General features: G+C 31.0%; 1 protein-coding gene and 3 long non-coding RNA genes across 4 annotated transcripts; 3 read left to right on the forward strand and 1 right to left on the reverse strand.

Moving 5' to 3' along the window:
• Nucleotides 1-4,247: 4,247 nt before the first annotated feature.
• On the forward strand, nt 4,248-6,195 carry LOC139480870 (uncharacterized). Its single transcript, XM_071263800.1, has 2 exons — nt 4,248-4,496; nt 4,761-6,195. Exons 1-2 carry the CDS (start codon nt 4,383-4,385, stop codon nt 6,030-6,032), a joined length of 1,386 nt encoding a protein of 461 aa, XP_071119901.1. The 5' UTR covers nt 4,248-4,382; the 3' UTR covers nt 6,033-6,195.
• Nucleotides 6,196-7,213: 1,018 nt separating this feature from the next.
• LOC139480871 (uncharacterized) lies at nt 7,214-11,714 on the forward strand. Its single transcript, XR_011654522.1, has 4 exons — nt 7,214-9,192; nt 9,579-9,647; nt 10,006-10,069; nt 10,721-11,714. It is a non-coding gene; the product is annotated as an uncharacterized lncRNA (long non-coding RNA).
• An 807-nt stretch (nt 11,715-12,521) lies between these two features.
• On the forward strand, nt 12,522-15,966 carry LOC139480872 (uncharacterized). The gene is made up of 3 exons (XR_011654523.1): nt 12,522-12,601; nt 13,145-13,209; nt 13,854-15,966. It is a non-coding gene; the product is annotated as an uncharacterized lncRNA (long non-coding RNA).
• A 4,043-nt stretch (nt 15,967-20,009) lies between these two features.
• LOC139480894 (uncharacterized) lies at nt 20,010-21,177 on the reverse strand. Its single transcript, XR_011654530.1, has 3 exons — nt 21,048-21,177; nt 20,528-20,638; nt 20,010-20,282 (listed from the first exon to the last, which is right to left on the reverse strand). It is a non-coding gene; the product is annotated as an uncharacterized lncRNA (long non-coding RNA).
• Between the last annotated feature and the right edge of the window lie 1,722 nt (nt 21,178-22,899).

Genomic DNA, 22,899 nt, shown 5'->3' on the forward strand with positions numbered 1-22,899 from the left:
ATGTTAATTTACTTTAATCAATGAATGAAAAAAGAAATGTTCAAACCTTTTTCATGCATAACCAAATTATTAAATGTGTTAAATAAAAGATTATAAATAACAAATTTCTATATTTTTTGGAGTAAAAAAGTTAAGATATGCTTCTAAGAATTTTTACAATTGAACTGTTCCAAAATTTAATAATGTATCTTTTTTTTACAGAAAATATAAGGTAAAATAACAAATAATGACTCGGGTTTACATGAAAACACTGATATCTTGAATGACAGTAGCATAGGTGGATCCAGGGAGCCTTGCCCCCCCCCCTTTTGTGGGAAGATTATATAAGGAATCACTGTAGAATGGCTGGAGCGGGCCCCCTCATGAAAAGATTTGGATTCGCCACTGAGTAGTGAAATAAAAATTCACTAAATTAGAAGGGGAGGTAACTCGTATGAAATGAGGGTTTCAATACAATATCGTAATTCAACTAATAGATGCAATTTTGCTCTAAATTTGTGAACTAAAATTCAGGTACACTATGCCATGATCAAAATTCATGTATATTTTACTCTTGAGAAAGTTGAGGGGTTACATTATTAAACCTAGGGTATTTTATTATTAATATATACAATATACTGCTTAAATGTGATGCTATCTGAATTGAAATCAGTTTGCCCAGGTGAAAAAGCCTCCTCCACTATTTTATGGTAGAAGCATTTAGTTATTGGGAAAATGTGATTGAATTTGATTTCTGATTTTCTGAAATTAGTTAATATTTATATATAAAACAAAATCATTTATGATTTTCACAAATATTCACCATCAAAATTTTTAACAATGTTTCTGGATTATGATGAGCCATTTTTATACAGAAGCAATTAGAACATATTCAGTTTGAATACATAAATGACAGTATTTTTAGTAAGCATTTCATGAGAACAACGTAGTTAGAATTTTGACCGTAAAAATGAATAAAAAAAATTCGGGCATTCAATAGTGATGTATAGATACAATTTAGAAAGTACTATAAAAATGGAAATCAAATAAAAAACTCAGAAAGAAGATAGATTTGATTTGATTACAACATACACAAAAAGCGTCCCCGTTTATTAATACATTAAACAAAAATTTCTTCCGGAATGCAGTAAAATGATTTGCCCATCAATTTCAGTAGTTCAATTTGGCATACTTTAATATGCAACAACAGTCGAAGCTAAAAAAAGAGGTTGGAGATTAACCCAGAGTGGAAAGCCCGCTTATTTGATTTGTTTATAATATTTTGTCAAATTGATTAATGTAGAAATGGTGATAGTTGAAATAACTTTAGATGAGGTTTATTAAGTTGTAAAACATTTTAGGTCGTTGGGTCCAATGATCAACTGATATTAATAAAACATTTTTAAACATTGTCTTGTTTGCATTGCCAGTGCTTTTGGGTGGTTGAAATTGGGTTTGCATAGCAATTCATGCAATTTTTGCTGGTACACCAGTTTAAAAGGATAAAAACTGAAATTTCAGATTTGTAATTAAACAATTTCCCCAATTTTTTTACTGTTTTCAATACATCTTGATTGTCAAATTGGAGAATAACATAGTACATTTGTACTTGAAACTAAATTTAAGTCAAAGTCATCTGCATTTAAAGTTTCATAGCTGAACATTAATGTTCATCTTGAAAGTTGTTTTTGAAGATTAAATAAATATCAAATTATCATTTCAGAAATACATTGAGCTTTGAGCGCTGCGTCTCTTACTAACATATAACATAGTTTCTTTTTGGTGTAGCTTGTAGTAGCTAGGGTCTGGTTATTACTTCTGTTTTTTCATTTGTTCTTTGGATAGTGTTATGGTTTTCAAGTGTTCTGCTTTCAAAGGAATCTTCATATGTAATTCTGAAATGAAAGTATTTGATATTTGTAAGGTCATTTAAATCTATCAAAGCTTAAAGCTACTTTGAACTTTATATAATTTTTGAAACAATGTCAAAAGCAAATGTCTTAAATAAAATTCTATATTGTATTTGACATATTATGATGTTTTGGAAACCAAAAAATTAAATGTATATTTGTATCTTAGATTGAATTCCAATACAGTATTGTGAAAAATGTCCCAAAATGTTATTTACTTGAACGTCAACAAAATTATTTCAGGGTATCTGTTTCTTTAAAGCACTTATTACGAACAAGGCAAAGGTGAAGTAAAAGTAACATTTCAAAATTATAAACTAATTGGATGTATCTCTTATCTATAAAAATCACTTAAATCTTTAACCAAATTGGAAAGCAATTAAATCATTTCACAACCCCCTAAAAAAAAAATTCATTCTGAGTTATCTAAAACTATCATCATTTCCCAGAGAAATTTAAATAATCATCCCTCGCATTAAATAGTAGTAAAATCTATTTTACTTCAGATATCTCATTCTTGGGTTAACATTTCAACTCTAATCCCCAATAATATGCTTTCATTCAGACATATTACAAATTATCCATACAAATCCCAAAAAAATAATCTTGTGAAAAACTAAAATTTGTGGTTCTCAAAAAAAATTTAAAAAAAACTGTCAATAATAATGAATCCACAGTATTCACTTTTTGCTTGAAAAAATTTGTAATCAAGTTTTATCATTAATCCTCAAATGTTGTATATAAGCAACATTTCTTGTTTGTTTCTTTGTCTTTACACAATTTAAATCCATTACTTTTAAGCAAGGGAGATAACAAATTTTAATTTTATGATGAAAATTCTAAAAATAATTTCTGGGAACAGGCTATTTGTTTATGTCTTCTTTGTCCATTCAACATCATATTTTTCTAAAATCAGTGTAATTTGTATTCGATTTAAAAATATTTAGTAACTATTTGGTTTATAATTATCAGTACATAATTGACAACTATTTTTAATTTAAACCTTTTCATCACATTTAACAATGGCTCATCATGATTTGTAGATAAGATTTTGACATTTCTTTTCGAAATTCCCCATAAATTTCTTTCAAAAATTGCACACAATCAGTTATATTAACCAAGCAGGTTCCAATTGGATCATGTACCATACTTTGAGGGCAGTGGCAGATTCAGAGGGTGGGAGTTTTGGTGTTGGATCCCCCTTTTTGTCGAGCCTTTGACTTTAGTTGAAAAAGTGAGACATAGCAGTTCTACATTCCGTCATTGGCGTCGTCCTTGGCAGCATCATGAAATATTCACTCTTTGTTTGAAAGTTTGAAATTTTAATAACTTTCTTAAAAACTCTCCTTGATTTGTATCAAGTTTGGACAAAAGCTTTCTCCTGGGAAACATTACATTCACTCTGTGGTTAAAGTTTTAAAATTTATAATAACTTACTTAAATTCTCCTGGATTTGTACCAAGTTTGGACAAAAGCTTGTTTATGATCATAAGATAGTATCCAGAAGTAAAAATAAAATTCCATTATTCTGTTTTTCACTTATATATGGACTTAGTTTTTCTTCAAGTTAACATTACATACAGTCTGCTGTTTTTTAAACATTTATTAGATTCATAAACTATTCTGGATTTTTACCAAACATGAACAGATGCTTCTTTCAATCAAAAGATAAAAAAATACTAGGCATTGCTACAGTGAATCAATAAGATAGACATATTTTGGTTCATATGGGTCCTTCAACAGGATTGAAACTAAAGGAGAGTACAGAATTCTGTAATGATAATTTGCATTTCACATTGACACCATCAGGATAAATTAGAAATATGGAGTGAACGTAGATGTGAACTTTAACTGGATCAAGAATGTTAAATAAAATATGTTTTTATAAATTTGGACGACATTTGACTTGCAATTATGTACCATTTACGATACTGGATGTAGTACAGACTTGCTTACCATACTATTTCAACACTGGAAGAAGTATGTTTGTCTGAGCGAAGCCAATTGGAAGCACGTACCTCTTAGTGAAGCTAATTGGGAGCCATACCCTCTGTCTTGTTGCGAAGCTGATTGGAAGGGCATAGGACATTTGAGCGAAAAAGAAAAAAGCACATAGGGTCATTTGAGCGCCGACTTCATAGGACATTTGAGCGCCGGGATATTAACCTTACCTGAGTTTTCAGACAGGACATTTGAGCGAAATTTTCCCTGATAATTTTACACGAATTAAGATTTTTTTTTAAAAGTAAGAAAAAAAAGTAAGATTTAGTTATAAATATTTTTTATTTTATTTCACACCCGAGTAATTCGACCGGTTCTGGCTGGTTTATGTAAGTGAAATCCTAAGTTGATCTCTATTTACCAATCAATTCTACTATAATTCATTGGCTATGCAAATTTTCTTTGTTCTAAAATTCTTATATATATATCTATTAAGTGAAATGTCCCTTGGCACTTGAAATCTTAATACTAATAATACATGTACGTGTTAAAATGGATATTATTTTGACCGAGACTAATAAGGGAAAAAGAAGCCTTGTTTGTGACAGTTTCCGATATAGAGTGGACAAAACACTAAAAGGAGAAGAAATATCCTGGAGATGTACAGTAAGTACCTTTTTTTACAAATTTAATGTTAATGTAAACTACTTGTTCGTCTGTTGAAATGTGTATAGAAAAGTGTTTAGGCCCTAAACACAATTTTTACAGTGTATATATACAATATATAATTGCTTGTTTTAATTATATTGTGTCTTGGATGAGGAGTTGTCTTTTTAGGATTCATACTACATCTTATTTTTATGTCTTGCAATAGCAAATGAAAAAGCATTTAAACACTTCAATTGTATTTGTCCTTTCAATATTTTTCAGGCAAAAGGTTGCAAAGCAAGACTGAGGACGGATTGTACCGGAACCGTTATAATTCAACAGAAAAATACTCATAACCATGATACCAGTGATCGTGACAATGAACGTCACTTGCTGCGGGTACGATCAAAAAGAAAAGCGGATGATGATATTGCTCAACGTCCTTCAAAAATTATCCGTACAGAGTTACAGAACATGGATGAAGCAAATCTAAAGTCTGAAGACATTGGCAGCGTTTCAAAGGCTATATATAGAAAGAGGCGTAAATCTCACCCTGCACTTCCTAAATCTAGAGAGGAAACACACCAATCATTAAAGAAGATTAATATTCAGTCAAATAAATTTGAAAATTTTGTGCAGTTTAATGATGAACAAACTGGTATAATTATTCTTACGTGTCCAACCAATCTTGAATGTTTATGCAGTGTGCCGGAAATTTTTATGGATGGTACTTACAAATATTGCCCAAAGTTCTTTAAACAGTTATATACTATTCATGGCTATAACAAAGGAAATTATGTCCCTCTTGTATTCTGCTTACTTCCTGGAAAGTCTGAAGAAATTTACGTGAATTGCTTTTCCTCAATTGTCAAGCTATGTTCCGATCAAGGTCACACACTTCAACCGAAAGCAGTACACGTCGATTTTGAAGAACGGGTAATGAAAGTTATGAAGGATTTTTTCCCGTCTATAGAGATCAAATGCTGTAGGTTTCACTTAGGCCAAGCCTGGTGGCGAAAAATCCAGAAAGTTGGACTTAGTCAACAATACAAAGAGCTTGATTCAGACATTAGTAAATGGCTTAAAGGGATTTTTGGGATAGCCTTTTTAGCTCCAGACGAAGTAGCCGACTGTTTCGTAGAAGATTTTATGGCCGTTGTACCTAACGACAAGCCTTGTATAGAATTTGCAGATTACCTGACTGATACTTATATAACAGATGAATCGTTATTTCCCCCTCATCTCTGGGCCGAAGTTCCATCCTCGTTAAAACGTACTAACAATGGGCCCGAATCATTTCATGCCCATTATAACGAGCAGTTCTATCACAGTCATCCATCAATTTATACTTTCCTTGACACTATTATCAAATTGCAATCTGTGACTTACATAAAAATTCGGAGTTTGAACATTGATGCACCGCAGAGCCGAACAGAAAAGGAGAAGGAACAGAATCTCCGGGATTTGCATTCGAAATACTGCCAGCAGGAAATTACGAGGGATTTTTATGTCAGAAGCCTGGGATATAAGTTCCAAGCCCGAACAGACTTGTAAATAATGCCGTTGCCGAGTTTTATGTTTTATGACAGTGCTTTGTTTTTAGTGCTTTGTTTACAATTAAAAGATGTTTTAATCTTTTTGTTGGTAAACTCCTGTTTTATGACTGTGCTTTGTTTTTAGTGCTTTGTTTTTTACAATTAAAATATGTTTTAATCTTTTTGTTGGTAAACTCCTCATTTAATGAACTATATTCGTAAGAAAATGTGGTATGATTGCCAATAAGACAATTCTCTATCCAAGACTTGTTTTCGCTCAAATGTCCTACGCTTATTCTTATTTTCGCTCAAATGTCCTAAAATTTAGGCGCTCAAATGTCCTATACTTTGGCGCTCAAACGTCCTTTTTTTTTCGCTCAAATGTCCTGTCAATGCGCTCAAATGTCCATTGCCGGATTGGAAGCAGTACATATATACCACTGTCTGCTAAAGCTAATTAGAAGCAGTACCCCCGGCAGAGTGGTCCCAATTAGAGGCAGTAACTCTGAGCGAAGCCAACTGGAAGCATGTACCTCTCCAAAATTTGATTAAACACTATTCAACAAATTTTATTTAACATTCTTTTTAAACTTTACTCCCATTATTACCTTCTTTTATTTTTTATTTATTATTTTTCTTCCTGTTGACATAATGAAGTACAAATTATCACTTCACCATTTTGTACTCTTTAGTTTTTATTCTGATGAAGGTGCCGTAGAAACATGCCAATATATAGTTTTATTACTCCAACAATCCCTGAAGTATTGTTAAAAGAATTATCATAAGTGAATCTTTTATAGACAATTCAAATAAAAAAAATACTGTGCATTTTGCTGGTTATATATTTTTCTGGGAATTTCACTTAATGTAACTGTAAATGTAAAATACCATTAATACTTTTTGTCCAGCCTTCAACTTTAGTTGAAAAAAATGAGACCTAGCCATCCTACATTCTGTCAGCAGCGTCGTCAGTGGCGATCACAAATATTCACTCTGCTTAAAGTTTTTGAAATTTTAATAACTTTCTAAAACTATTCTGAATTTCTACCAAACTTCGACAGAAGCTTGTTTATGATCATAAGATAGTATCCACAAGTAAATTTTGTAAATAAAACCAATCAATTTTTCCATATTTTACTTATAAATGCCAGGATACAATACATTCACTCTGTGGTTTAATAAAGTTTTTAAAATTTTAATAACTTCTTAAAATATTCTGGATTTGTAACAAACTTCGACAGAAGCTTGTTTACGATCAAAATCTAGTATCTAGAAGGAAAAATATTCAAAACTTTGTTCCTGTTTTTCCGTATTTTACTTATAAATGGACTTAGTTAACCTTAAATTCAATCTGAAGTTAAAGTTTTAAAACATTTATTAGATTCATAAACTATCCTGGATTTTTACCAAACTTGGACAGAAGCTTCTTACAATCAAAAGATAATATCTAGAGGAATATTTTTATTGATTTTTATCCCCTCATTTTTGTTGAGCCTGGGATTAACAGCAAAAGTCATTGAGACACTAGGTTCTGGGGAACCCTTACAATTTTTTTGATGATCAATGCAATAGAATCAGAACATAAACTAGTTTGAACCCTGCCTTTTATCTTGGATCGGAGTCCCCTCTCTTTAGTAATGGCTTAAACCACCCCTTGGGGTTTAAATAATTGCTTTTTTATCATTTGAAGATGGAAAAATAACTATTTACATTATTACATGGGATTTGTTTCCTCTACAAATGACCAAAAAGAGCTGTTCCCTGTCTGTGTATTGACTGGAGCTAGTTCTGACTGTTAACCTCCATTTAAGGAACCAGTCATTCCAAGAATTACCTTGTGCTAGTCTATCTTTATTAATGTCAAGATATCAGTGATTTCTCTTCTTTTCAAACAGGTTTTTGGAAGCAGTCTTATGAAAAACAAAATTTTGACATCACCAATTAATATGATACATGTATCAAACTTGATTTGGGAACAAAAATGTTTCTTTTGAATTGTAAATTTTGGAACTTTTTTCTTCAGTTATTAAAGTTTAAAATTTAATGATTTTTATCACATGCAATTTGAATTTGGAAAATTGTTTTTTTATTCTAAAGAATCAGCATTTTTTTACCATTTCTTTAGTTCATAAAAAGATTTTCTACTTCATACCACTGTTTTGCATTTTATAAATTTGTATTTTATATTTTCAGTGTTTTTTGTACAATCAAAACTACAATGAAAGATTGCACTCATGTTGAAGTTGTGTGACTCCTAGTATGAAATTGTTTGAGGAATTTTCCCCACTTTTATTAAAATTTACAGACGGTACCAGTTTTGTGTAATTATAACTACTGCAGTTTGAAATGTTTATAATTTTTCTATTTTTTCTTGAATTGGGAGCTTTTTATCTAAAATCTTTTTAAGAAGGTAAAAAATTTTGTTTCGAACTCACATCTTTAGAACTCTCATAATGAGCATGCAAATTGATTAAGATTAATTGTCATCACCAATTTTTGAACTTTTAAAATTCCATATACTGTATTTAAATTTCAGTATTTAAAAGACCATTCTCCATTGTTAAAGCAAAAATATGAATTTGCGCAACTGAGCTACTTCAGGCTATGGTCAATTTTTGGAGTATAATTTTCATGCGTATGATGTGCATGATGATAAACTTAAAAGAAGAGATATTTTATTAAACTATGCTTCAAAATATTAGAAAATGTTTGTGATTTACAGGTGTTAGCCAATTACTATTCTGTTCTTTTTTTATAACTCCTTATTTTAGGTCTTTACATATTAGATGTCTTTAAACTAATATAAGAGCTATTATTTAGAGCTCTCTAAATAAAAGAAAATACAGGTTACCAATTTAAAAGCACATCTGGTATTTTTACTGTATTTTATGTATGAATTAAAAATATTATTTGTATATTACATTGAGAATGACCTCAACTGGAATGAATGGAAAAAGAAAATATTGTGAGATGCTTTGGAACATTCTTGGGACAATTGTACACTTGATAAAATACAATGGAAAGGACATTTCGTTAAGTGCATAAATTAGATTCAGTGAACTGACCAGCACAAAGAATTATGTTGAAAAGCATGAAAAAGTAACCATGGTAGCAGCTCCAAGGAAGATGGTTAAATAAATCTTCAACCAAGTCTGAGGCTTTACAAAGAAAATAAGAAGGCAAGTTTAATTAAGTCAAACAAGTTCTATACATTTTATACATTATTTGATAAAAAGTATATATTTAGAGCTTACAATGCAGTTACAGTGCAGAAAGTGATGTTGCTAACGTAAAATGTTATTTTTTGCCTTTCAATGGGAGATAACTCATTGTAAAATGTGCAGATGATTTACCTTTATGAACAATAAAATATGTTTAAACCATTATTTTTGAGGAGTTGAAACCCTAAGTAAATTTATAAGACTTTTTTTAAAATTTTTCATCTTTTACATTGATTTTACAGTTATTGATGTTATACTTTTGTGTACAGAAATCTGAACCATATTGGTGAATGTAGAGGAAATGGAAATATAAAGTATATAAATTATCAATTTTTATATTTTAGGTTCTTTCTGTAAGATGTTTTCATGGTGTGGGAATAAGACTTGGTGGTCTAATACAGCTTAATATATAGGTAGGTAGGTACCAGTATACAGTTTCGAAAAGCAGAAAGAAAAAAAAGATAAATGTAGTACATGTATAAAAATAATTAGTTCCATTTTTTTCTTTCCTTGCCTTGAAATAATCAAACACTAAATTTCTGTTATTTATTTCTACCCCCTCTTTTGATATCAGTACAAATACAATGTATAGTGTAAATTGAAGGATCTAACATGATTATTTGGTTTGTTATGTTGTTGGATTGCTGTCTAGACTATATGTTCTCAACATCTAGTACATGAATATAACCCATTTCTTTTTAATTTTAATACAGTAACAAGTGATCCTTTTTAACCATTTTATTAATAATATGACAACATTTTATATTTCAGATTAGCTTCACAGCTTGTCTGTAAGGATTGAAGTTGGGAATGGGCATTGGAGCTGGCTTTTATGGTAAGAATCAGTACTTAAATTAATGAATTATTCAGCAAAGAGCATGTCCAAACCTAGTTCTTCATTATGCTAAGAAGTATTATATTTTAATTATGCAGAGAAGTAGTATACTTTAAATTTTCTTAAAACTATAATCGTATATATAATCTGGAAGGAGGACATTAGGAGGTACGAAGATAAATAAAGGAAATAAAAAATTATACTGTTACTTAGAAAATCTGTTTTCTAAAATTGTCCCCATATAAAAAGTAAAGAAGATCATTGTCAATGAAATAACTCTCCCAGAGACTAAATGACATGGATGTAAGCAACTAATGGTCACTGTATGGCCTACAACAATGAGCAAAACATATACTTTACAATTAACTATGAAACAGAAAGTAGGCCACCTGAAAAAATGTGAAACAATTCAAACAAGAACATCAACAGCTAGATTTATGATAAAACAATGAAATAATAACAAATATGTTGGACAACAACCAACTACTTGTCATCCCTTGTTTGCTAAAGAAGACTGGTTGTTTGTAAATTCATGTGGACACATCACTTTAAAACAAAGTAAATCAATTTTCTATGCATCATCAGTGCAATAACCAGTTACTGATTCCAATATTGCTCTGACAGATGTTAGAATGCATATTTCTTTTTCAGGTGACTTCAACTGTGGCTGCAGGAAATTATTGTGCAATACGACTGAAACAAAAAAGAATGTAATTCAGACTATTTTTGTGTAATGTTGTTTGAAAAAATGTTGATAATTTTTATTAAAAATAAAAAACAAAAATAATATGTAAAGATTCTTTATTTTCAGCAAGACTGGAAGTTGTATGCTAAATTGATACTTCAGAATTTTACAATATTACTTGTAGACCTACTTGAGACTATCTTAATAATGGTACATGTAGTGTATTCAAAACATTTCCAGTAGGTTAAGAATGGAGAATCTAAAAAAAAAAAAAAAAAAAAAAGAAATGTATTTTTCTTATTTGTATGATATAAATATTTTTCCAATGTTTTGTTATTTTTAGCATTGTTTTTAGCTCAAACAAATTATTTCAAAATAATAGTAAAGAAACATCCTGGTGAAAAAAGATTGATTGGTTGGAAATGTTAACCACCACTTTCAGCAATATTGATTATATCTTGGTGACCATTTTTTTCATGGTTGAGAAAGTCAGAGTAATGGGAGAGAACCACCAAGGTGCTAAATATTTTTTGTAAATGTTTGAATATTTTATATCAAATTATTTATTTTTAATTATAGCTCTACCATTTTGTAATTTTTGTTAGATATAGCAATGATGTGGAGTCCCAACAGGTGAAATTTTTTGGCAATGGGAGGTAATAAATCATTCCCCTGTTTAACTCCTCATTCTTAAAATTTCCTCATAGTGGGAATATATAACTATTTACTTGATTTTCACATTTGTTTTTGCTTTGATATCAGATGCATACTAGCTAATACAAAAACATGTATTGACTGTTATTCAGAGTTCTGTAAATAAAAAAATGTAAACAGAGGTCTAAATAATAGTTTTGAGGGTGGGAGAAATCATGGGTCATTACGGGTAGAATTGATTTCGTGAAATTTTTAAGATATGTGATTAATTGAGAGTGCATCTGATATTTTTTATTTATTTCTATAAATAATAATAATCTTTATTTGTCATATAAGTAACATTATACTTGTGACATAAACAAAAGTAACAACAACAATAAAATAACTGAGTTGAACACACACATATTTATATATATACAAGTAAAACTAACTAAGAGTCCCCTGTCCTCAGCTCTAAAGACTGTTTTATAAAGGAACCTGTTTTTTTTTTTCACTTGGTTTATATTAGAAGGATTTATATGGACCAGAAACTGAAAGATTGCAATTAAGATAATGATGACAGCCATCCTGGCAGCCAGGACAGCAGCTCAAAGGAAGATGGTCAATAAAATCTTCAACCAAGTCTGAGGCTTAACCATGAAATTGAGAAGGCAAGTTTTTTGAAGTCAAACAATTTCTATACATTTCCTAGAAATACATGTGTATAATGGTGAAAAAGTACATTTTCATCTTTCTTGCAGAAAATCATCTTTGAAGAATTTATTTACAAGTTTAATATTTTGAGAAAGCAGGTACATTAACAAGAATTTCTATAACAATTAAGAGAGTGAATCCTGAGATAGGAATCCACTTTCAAGGGGAGACTAGTTTAATTAACAGCAAGATTTGTTTATTCAATGGGAGACAACTCATTTTCATTATTCAAAGTAGTTGAGTGCAGAATTCAAATCATAAACCTTTGACTATTTTTGTTTGTTTTTCAATCTTTTATATAAATATTACAAAATATGTGAATGTTAAACATAATTAGTACATGAAGTAAGAAATCAGAACAATTTGTAAAGTAATCTAGGTTGATGTATAAATTAGTTTGTAAAATTAATAAATGTATTAATTTCTTTTTAGATACTTTATGTGGCATGTTTTCATGGTGTGGGAATAAGACTTGGTGGTCAAATACAGCTAATATGTAGGTAGGTACCAGTAATATTTAAATCCTGTTTAAAAGAAAATAATTCTATAAATAATATTATTTGGAAATAATTTAATTTTGGATGTAACGCGTCTTCTGATTGGCTGACATTATTTTGTTATCAGCCCATAGACATAATTTAGTCATGTGACCGTGACGTCAGCAACGTTTTTCATGATTTTATATTGGGAGATATCATCAAAATGCGATGATTTTATGGATTTTCTGACCTAAAAGCTTTAAGAATACCTTTGGTCCAAAATGTTTAATAAACTAAAGGTGCTAAGGGTAATATTTAAATTACAAGACATAAACTATTTCTGGATCAGGGAAAGTGAATTATGCTAAAAAAAGTTCTGAATTGTGAAAAATTAGGCCTTCATTGGGGCTTTTGCGAAAACAATAGAATTGCATACTCAACAGGTCATAACTTAGTAGTTTATATTGTGAGGTGCCAAACAGATGATGTGGTTATTTTGTATCAATAATGATACCAAGTGATCCTTTAAAACAATTTTGATTGACTCAGCATTTTATATTTCAGATTAGCACTACAGCTTGTCTGTAAGGATTGAAGCTGGGAAAGGGCCATTGGAGCTGAATTTTATGGTAAGAACTAAAAAACAGATTGAACTATTCATCCAAGAATATGTAAATGCACCATGGATTTTATTATGTACACATGAAGATCTAACATTTTTTAAATGTTTTCCAAATTAAAAGTTTTAATGATACCGGTAATCATAAGGGTATATAAGAATAAAGAGAGGTAATAAGATTGCCAACTACACAACTATCAATAAGAGAATCAACTTACAGTCTGAATAAGACATTCAGCAATGAGCAAAATCGTTATGAATTTTAATAATACAACAGGTTGAATATCACAATAGGTACTCATATTCATCACTCTAATCCCTGATGCATAACTTTGAAGGTAGATTTTTCTGAAATCGGGATTATTAATCTTGCATATTTATCCATTTATTAAAAAATCAAGAATAGATGCATGCAATAATTCTGATTTTACAGTATCAGTTTTAAAGTAAGCAGTAAGAGGCCCTGAATATGACAAAATGTGAAACAATTTCAAACAAGAAAACCAACGCAATGATTCATAAAAAAGAATAAACGAAAATTAAGACACACATTGATTACTTTTTCATCCTTATTTGCTAATAATTGTATCAGATGATGTTTAAATTTTTATATAGGTTTGATCATTTGTTTAAGAATGTTAATTTCTTTTACAGGAAACTCTGGCTGCCGCATACATTGATTATGTGATAGTGAAGAATGTTATTCAGAATTTTTTTGTGTATGTTTCAAAAAATGTAATTTTTTACACAAAAAAAAAAATGTGTAAAGATTCTCCATTTTCAACTAGATTGGAGGCTTGTATTTGAAATTTCAAAATTACTCTTACTTTTCTTATCGTGCTTATGGAGACTGTTTCATAATTTAGATCTTATTTGTTATTCCCCACCCCCTGTAACTGTATTTCATTTTTACTTTGAAAATGAAATGAAATGAAACGGACCAATTTTACTTGTAAACTTAATAATGGTCTGTTCAGTCCAAATGGCTTCCAGTCAGTTCAGAATGGAGAATCTAAAAACAAAAAAAGAAAGAAAAACAAAATGTATTGTGTTTTTGGAGTTTCCTGAATTGTTAGATATTTTTAAAACTTTTTGTTATTTTTTTGCAGTGCTTTTAGCTAAACAAATTACAATTATTTCACAATAAGCAGAGTAAAGGAACATATTCAGGTGAAAAAAAGATTGATTGATTGAATTTTGGTGTATAATGCCACTTTCAGCCCAATTTGTAATATCTTGATGGCCATTTTTTATGGGTTGAAAAAGTAACAGTAAAATCTTGTTATACCAAGCCTTAATTTGATTGGGTTTGTTCAGAACTAAAAAAAAAATACTTTCACATGCAGATATTTATTTTCATAATGAGATCTGACATTTTTATGCTTTTAACTCTGTTAAATTCATAACCATTCTATTTCACCCTTCAACTATTGATGCAGTCCTTGGAAGATTGATCAAATTGTTAGATTTGTGGATGCAAGTTGAGAATCTGCTCTAACTAAATTTATGTTGATATCAGCTGAACTAACCTATCCTTCAATATGAGTAATAAGATATAAAAAAAGAAAAAATCCATTCTTTGATTAGAGAACCTTTAGAAGTTATAAAAAATAGTACACAATGTCGGCAGAGACTGAAGATTATTTGAAAGTATAGGGAAAGTCCCATTTAATCTTGATAATTGTGGGTTAAAGTTGTAGATGGATGAGCAAACATATCATACACTGAATCACTATACCACATTCCGGCCTAAGGCATAAATCAGGCTATAAAATATTAACTGACCACTAGTTATCTCCCTTCCTGGGTTCCATAAATAAATATCAAAATATATACTACTTAATTTTAAAAACAAACAGCTTAGAAATTTGGAAGGAGTAAAGAAACTATATAGTTTAAAACAGCTTGAGGTTAAAAATGTGAATGAATGAAATGTAATCGGTTCACTGGAGGATCCAGAAATTTTCATAAAGGAAAAAAAAAGGGGGTGCTCACCGATTGTTAGAGGGGCCTCTTCCAGTGGTACTTCAGTGATTTCCTAAATAATCAACCAAATTTTTCCCACCTCTGCTATTTCATTGGTAATCTAATCATTTTTGCACCGATCAAGATATTTAGTTTGTTTTAATTTCCCAGTAAATAAGTTGAGTAATTCTCAAAAAATAATTTGTACATGCATGTTTTGATATTTTTATATTATAGCTTTTACCACAGTTTTACTTTTTATAAGAATTGTATAGTTTTTGGATGTCATTTTAAAAGTTGAGACAAACTGAGGATTCTTATTTTATATGGAATTCTATTATTTATTTATAAGTTAAGTAAGGACTAGATTGCCTTTAGTTTATATATTAAACAAAGAATGGTCACTAAATGATTACAAAATTTATTACATGTATCAAAAAATTTACATGATTTTATTTTAATTCATAAACTTTTATACGTAATAATATAGACAAAGAAATTACATTAGGATTATTTCCCCTATAATAAAAACAACTAGGAAAATAGATAGTATCCTCAGTACTGTCATTTATTTTGCATTATTGTAATATTTTTCTACTGATACCAAACCCATGATGCAGATCCTTTTCCTCCTTTTTATTTAAAGATAATTTACAACCGTGATCAAAAGCATATCACAAGTAACTGTTTGTTTGATATTTACACACATCTTAAAAGAAGCAGATTGTGTTTGGTTTCATTTGGTTATTTTGTATCATGTAGGATCATAATAATTGGTAATTAAAATTTATTTGGAAAATCATCTTATCTTATATTGTATCTGGATGACAAGTAAAGGGGGAAGAGGTTTCTGTGATCGAGGGGATGACACATTGAGATCTATCATCATCATTGGCTTGGCAGTGTATCATCAGCAGAACTTAGGGATACTTAACAGGGTTGTCTTTTTTAAAACTTTATTGTCCAAACTTTAAAGGTGCTGGATAGCTCCATATTTGTATGAAGATGCCAAATGGTCTTTTTATTTGACTAGTTACCCCATTTTTATGTGTAATATGGACAACTATATTTGGTACAAATGTATATGGATTCATTGCTAGGTATACATATAAAAAAGAAGTGGTGCGATTCCTAATGAGACAACTCTTCACAAGAGACCAAATGACACAACTAAGGAGTCTTTTATACAATAACATCAGTGTGTTCGCCTCAAGTTGGAACTCTTGCATGTTAAAACCTAAAGACTCAAAAATTGGTATTTGCTGCTGCTCTTCTTGTGGATTGCACAAAGCAGGGTTAATATTCATGTACCTATCCTGAATATGCATTTAATTGCCACAGGACTTTTAACAGCTGTCCATCATTACCATCATGAGAGATCGCCTAGCCTTACAGTCATGGTTCAGTGATTAATGTTCAGTTTTGGGATTAGGTATTTGTTTCTCTGAAACTAAGTAATTCATTATGTTTATTCAATGAATAGAATAATTGTAAGGTTCACACATCTAACAAGGTTCATCTGACCTTGACCTTATTTTCATGGATATTTTAGTCCATAGTTTTTTTTTTTGTTGAGCCTGCGACTTTTGTCACAAAAAGCTCGACAGAGGGATAGTGATCTGGTGGCGGCAGCGGTGTTAGCTAACTTCTTAAAAGCTTTATATTTTAGAAGGTTGAAGACCTGGATGCTTCATACTTTGTATATAGATGCCTCATGTTACCAAGTTTACGTCAGTCACATGTCCAATGTCCTTGACCTCATTTTCATGGTTCAGTGACTACTTGAAAAAAAGTTAAGATTTCTTGTAATGTTAAATTCTCTCTTATTATTAGTAATAGGATAACTATATTTTGTATGTGCGTACCTTGCAAGGTCCTCATGCCTGTCGACAGTTTTCACTTGACCTTGACCTCATTTAATGGATCACTGAACAAGGTTAAGGATTGGTGGTCAAGTCCATATCTTAGATATTATAAGCAATAGGTCTTGTATATTCGATATGTGGAAGGACTATAAGGTGTACATGTCCAACTGGCAGTGTCATCTGACCTTGACCTCATTTTCATGGTTCAGTGGTTATAGTTAAGTGTTTGTATTTTGGTCTGTTTTACTTATATTGTATGCAATAGGTCTACTATATTTGTTGTTTGGAATAATTGTAAGGTGTACATGTCTAGCGTGCAGGTGTCATCTGACCTTGACCTCAGTTTCATGGTTCAGTGGTCAAAGTTAAGTTTTTGTGTTTTGGTCTTTTTTTCTAACACTATATGCAATAGGTCAACTATATTTGGTCAGTCACATAGGTTTTATTTGACCTTGACGGTTCATTGCTCAGTGTTTAGTTTTTTTGTGTTTTGGTGTGTTTTTCTTAAACTATAAGCAATAGGTCAACTATATTTGTTGTATGGAAGAATTGTTAGCTGTACATGTCTGTCTGGCATGGTTCATTTGACCTTGATCTCATTTTCATGGTTCATTGGTCAATGTTTAATTTCCTTGGTTAATGTTAAGTTTATATGACAGTTGTAACAAAGCTTTATATTTAGGACTATCAACATACTATTAATGATTGGTAAAGAAGGCGAGACATTTCAGCGTGTGCACTCTCTTAGAAGTAAAAAAAAGTTATAAAAGATATTCAAAAATAGGTTAACTGTATTTGGTATACAGAATGATTGAAGTTAACATGTTTGTCTGATGAGGTACATCTGACCTTGACCTTATTTTCATTTGTTTTGGTCTGCATTGACTTTTCATGACACGGTTCCAATTAACTAATGTGAGTATCAGATTATTGTAAGGTGGTTTATCTAAAATTTCTGTTTTTTTCATAGGTCATTGCAATTGATAATGTTGCCTGTTTTATACCTTATTTCTTTTTAAAGACTTTCAACTATTAGACGGATACCAAGTGACCAAGAAGAGCTCGCTTGGCCCTTATGGCCTTGTGAGATAAACAGTACAGATCAGAGAGTACTCACAGTTTAAGTGACAAAACAATTAATAAAAAAAATTATGTATCTAAGACTAAAATATCAATCGGTACACATTCAACATCCAAAGAATTAAATATAAAGACACCATTACCAGTCATAGAAAAATATGACCTTGTTGCACAGCCAAAATATAGGTATCTACAGATTGTAGTACCCTGAAAGTACATATGTGTTATATTTTATATGGTTTTAATTTACTAATAAAAAAATCAATACTTATACCAACAAAATCATTATCCAAAGATTTAACTACTGTGTTGAATTATAGGTAAACCTTTTAGATTTTTTTATTCAAATTGTATTTAAATTTCCAGGCTTGATTAACAACAATGTAAAATTTAGGATGTTCCATTTTATTTGAAATAAGTTTTCTACAAGACCAGTAAAACTTGCACACCAAATATTTGTATTTATGAGTTAACTGCAATTTCAGTCATGTTGACATATTTGTAGATCTTATTCTGATCGTTTTCCTTTTTAGAAGAATTTTCTTCAGAAATAGCTGTTTTTATGATTTCCGGACTGTGCGTCCATTAGTTCGCTCATCTGCCAGTCTGTCCCACTTTAGGTTTAAGTTTTTGGTCAAGGTAGTGTTTGATGAAGTTGAAGTCCAATCAACTTGAAACTTCTTACCACGACAGTGCAAGTGGGGCATCCCTTTTGCTATTCCTTTGGTTTTTGTTCACTTATAATTTTGATATTGATGGCAAAGAATAAACAAGTAAAACTATGAGCTACTGCTCACTCAGTCTGATGATACCCCTGCTGTGACTGCATTATATCAATAGTATAAAAAGATGTAATTGTTTGGTAAACAGGAAGTTGTTGATTGATGAATCTGAAAACGCATGGGTATAGCTGACTCATAAAACCTTGAACCCAAATTTCAGAAATCATTGTAATTTAGTTCCTGAGAAAGATAGGACAAAAAATATCCATGGAACCAAGGGTGGACAGATGGACCCGACCTTTTTAAAATACTTACTATGGTCTAATCATTTATAGCTTGTTAAGTCTTTGGAGTGATTTAGAGATGAATACTATTTTCCATTTTAGACTACTCTACATTTTTTCATTTTCATTTTTTTTATTTTCTGCCTCATTCATGTCCAACCTTTTGCCTTAGGCAGCAACCATTTGATTTTCTGGGGGGGGGCTATGGTTTTTTTTGGAAAAAAAAGTTTGTTTCCAGTTTTTGGAGAAAAAAATAATTTGTTTTTGATTCTGAGAAAAAAAAATTGTTTGTTTCACCCTCAGCTGCCACTATATGTAATGCTAAAATTGAAAGAAAAAAATTGTTTTCGACTTGTCGTGAAAAAAATAGATTGTTTTTCGCCGCAGGCGGAAAAAAAAATTTGTCCAGAAAAAAAACCCATAGCCCCCCCCCCCCCCCCCCCCCAGAAAATCAAATGGTTGCTGCCTTACTCATACTTTCTGATTAATTTTTAACCCTGCCACATTCTGTATGTGCCTGTCCGAAGTCAAGAGTGTAATTCAGTGGTTGTTGTATGTTGTTGTGTAGTATATTTGTTTTTCATTCATTATTTTGTACATATTAGGATTAGGCGGCAAGTTTTCTCGTTTAAATCAGTTTTACATTTGTCATTTCTGGGCTGACTTTGGGGTATGGGATTTGCTCATTGTTAAAGGCCATTCAGTGACCTATAGTTGTTAATTTGTGTCCTTTAGTGACTCTGGTGGAGAGTTGTCTCATTGACAATCGTACCACATCTTCTTAATGTTATATATCAGATTTCCATAATTTGTTGCAGCTAGAAGTTGTAGCTATGTCACTGGAAATGCTAAATCATTTTTACATTTTCTTAAAAAATTAGAACTGACACAAGGTTGATATTGAAAGTTTTTTTATTCATTCAACTTTTAAAATCAATGTCATTAAACTAAATGCTAAAAAGGATTATAATAGTCCTTGGTCATTTTTTGCTGGTCAGGTGCAATTGTTGCAAGCTTCTTGATCCTCTACTGAACCAGTGCAGTGTATTCCCCCATGTTGAGGAGCTGGAATATTGCATGACCTTTTCCTTTCTCTGTAACCTTGACAACCAGAATTGACGATACATGATGACCATTGTCCCCAATCACTAAATTTTCCATTGACAGCTGTCAAGAAAAAAGCAATTATTTATTTGAGTTGTATGTAAACAAATATAATCCACAATATGGTTCCTGTATCTTTTGCTCGTGGTTTATTTAAACATTATTTTTAAATGTCTGGCAACATTTTCAATTTCTTTCAAGTGATAAAAAAAACCTCTTTAAACAAGAAGTCTAAAAGAACAAAACTTTTATTTCCATCTATGAACATTTAAGTGGTATGACACATTTTTATATTTCAATATACTTACGACAAGGATGCTCATTACAACTGACAGAATTCACACCATCTCCAACACAGTCTGTGCCGCCAATTGCAGTGGCAGGATTATTACAACTTCTGTACTGAGATTGCTTTCCACCTGTAACATTGAATAAATATAAAGTAGACAAGTATGAATTTAGAGTAGACAATGAAGCCAGCCTTGGGTTGCAGGATGTTTTTTAGCTGTGGTGACCTTGGGCTGTTTTCTGCAGTGCAAAAATCATTATGGTAAATATGTTCAGTCAAGTAACTAACAAAACTGATTTATCTTACTCTGGTTTGTTCATAGATCATATATATATATATCATGGTAAAGTTGTTATGCAAATTTGGTTTACCATGTATAAATGTACAACATTTGACACCTTGCTTTACAAGAACAAAGTGATTAGAATTATGATGAAAAATTAATTATTCTATTAATACTTTCTTTTCAACTTCAACAAGCTATGTTCAATATGATTTTCTGATCTCAAATAATTTCTATCATAAGAAGCTATCAATACCTCCACATGTGACGGAACATTCCTTAAATGCTGACCAGCTTGACCAACCACCATTTACAGGTATTCTGGATGTGAATGGAAGCTGAGATCCTGCACCCCAACCCTGTAAACAAATACAAATGTATAAATAATTAGGTAATGTGTCTCTTTAGCCTTCTGTGTAGCGGTTTGTTGAATGTTGTGTGTCTTTTAAAGATATTATTAAACCATCAGAATTTGTTAAAAATTGTCTTTTCAGGGCATTAATTCATCATTTTGCTGTGTATAGTTTTACTTCTATCTATAAGAATTTTATTTGAATATCTAAAAAAATTGCTAATTTTGGTCAAATCTGAATTTAGGGCAACAACCTCTAACAAGTTGTAGTCTTTTTTGATATTTTTGATTTGCTGATCATTTTGTTGCATATAGTTTATAGCTATCTATCATAGTTTTTCAAATGACTCTGCAAAATCCTAAAAGAGACAAATATCATCATTAAGGACAATAATTCCTGTAAGAAGACTTTCATGATTTTCTATTATGTTGCATTTTTGCACATCTTATACTGATAATTATTATGCAGTTTAAAGTATAATGTATAACTTTTTATGCCCCACCTACGATAGTAGAGGGGCATTATGTTTTCTGGTCTGTGCCTCCGTTCGTCCGTCCGTCTGTGCGTCCGTTTGTCCGTCTGTGCGTCCGTTCGCTTCAGGTTAAAGTTTTTGGTCAAGGTAGTTTTTGAAGAAGTTGAAGTGTAATCAACTTGAACTTAGTATTTTTGTTAACTGTGGTGATCTAAACTAAATATGCCTAAATTTTTGTTTCATAATTGTTTGAGACCGAAAGCTTCTGGATTAGTTTTTTTATGATGAATTTCTCAAAAAATTCTTTTTGATAAACTTTTCTCATATTTGACTACTAGGTAAACAAAGAATATGAACACAGGAATATCCATCCAGAACACAAAATCAGTACATAGACAGCATAAATAAACGAACAAAAGAAAGGAACAGTGCTTTAATTGCTGTTCTTCATCTTATACATAATCAATTTGCACAAAATTTATCATTTTCACTCAAAAGTTTGAATAAGTTTTAAAAAATTAAATGTATGAAAATATTGATGTGTCAGTCGACCTGGCCAATCAACCAAGATGGCCGCCATGGCTAAAAATAGAACATAGGGGTAAAATGTAGATTTGGCTTTATAACTCTGAAACCGAAGCATTAAGAGCAAATCTGACAAGGAGTTAATTTGTTTATCAAGTTAAGATCTATCTGCCATGAAGTTTTTAGACGAATTGGACACCGGATTGTTGGGTTGCTTCCCCTAAATTGGCATTTAAGGAAATTTTGCCGTTTTTGGTTATTATCTTGAATATTATTATAGATAGAGATAAACTGTACACAGCAATAATGTTCGCAAAGTAAGATCTACAAATAAGTCAGCATGACCAAAAGGGTCAGTTGACCCCGTAAGGAGTTATTGCTCTTTATAGTCATTTTTTACCAATTTTACGTAAATTTTTGTAACTTTTACAAAAATTTTCTCCTCTGAAACTACTGGGCCAAATTTAACCATACTTGTCCACAATTATCATTGAGGTATTTAGTTTTAAAAATATGGGGGATGGGGGGGGGGGGGGTGGGGGTGACCCGGCCAACCAACCAAGATGGCCGCCATGGCTAAAAATAGAACATAGGGGTAAAATGAAGATTTTGGCTTAAAACTTTGAAACCAAAGCATTTAGAGCAAATTGGACAAATGGGTTAATTTGTTTATCAAGTCAAGAATTCGTTGCCCTGAAATCTTCAGATAAATCGGAAAACTGTTTGTTGCCATTTTTGGTAAAAATTACCAATTCAGG

This window comes from Mytilus edulis, chromosome 7 (assembly GCF_963676685.1).
Source record: "Mytilus edulis chromosome 7, xbMytEdul2.2, whole genome shotgun sequence".
Classification (NCBI taxonomy): Eukaryota; Metazoa; Mollusca; class Bivalvia; order Mytilida; family Mytilidae; genus Mytilus; species Mytilus edulis.

Coding starts and splice junctions, on each gene's coding strand:
- LOC139480870 (XM_071263800.1), top strand. CDS start 4,383: ATGGATATTATTTTGACCGAGACTAATAAGGGAAAAAGAAGCCTTGTT. Junction 4,497..4,760: donor AAATATCCTGGAGATGTACA/GTAAGTACCTTT, acceptor AATATTTTTCAG/GCAAAAGGTTGCAAAGCAAG.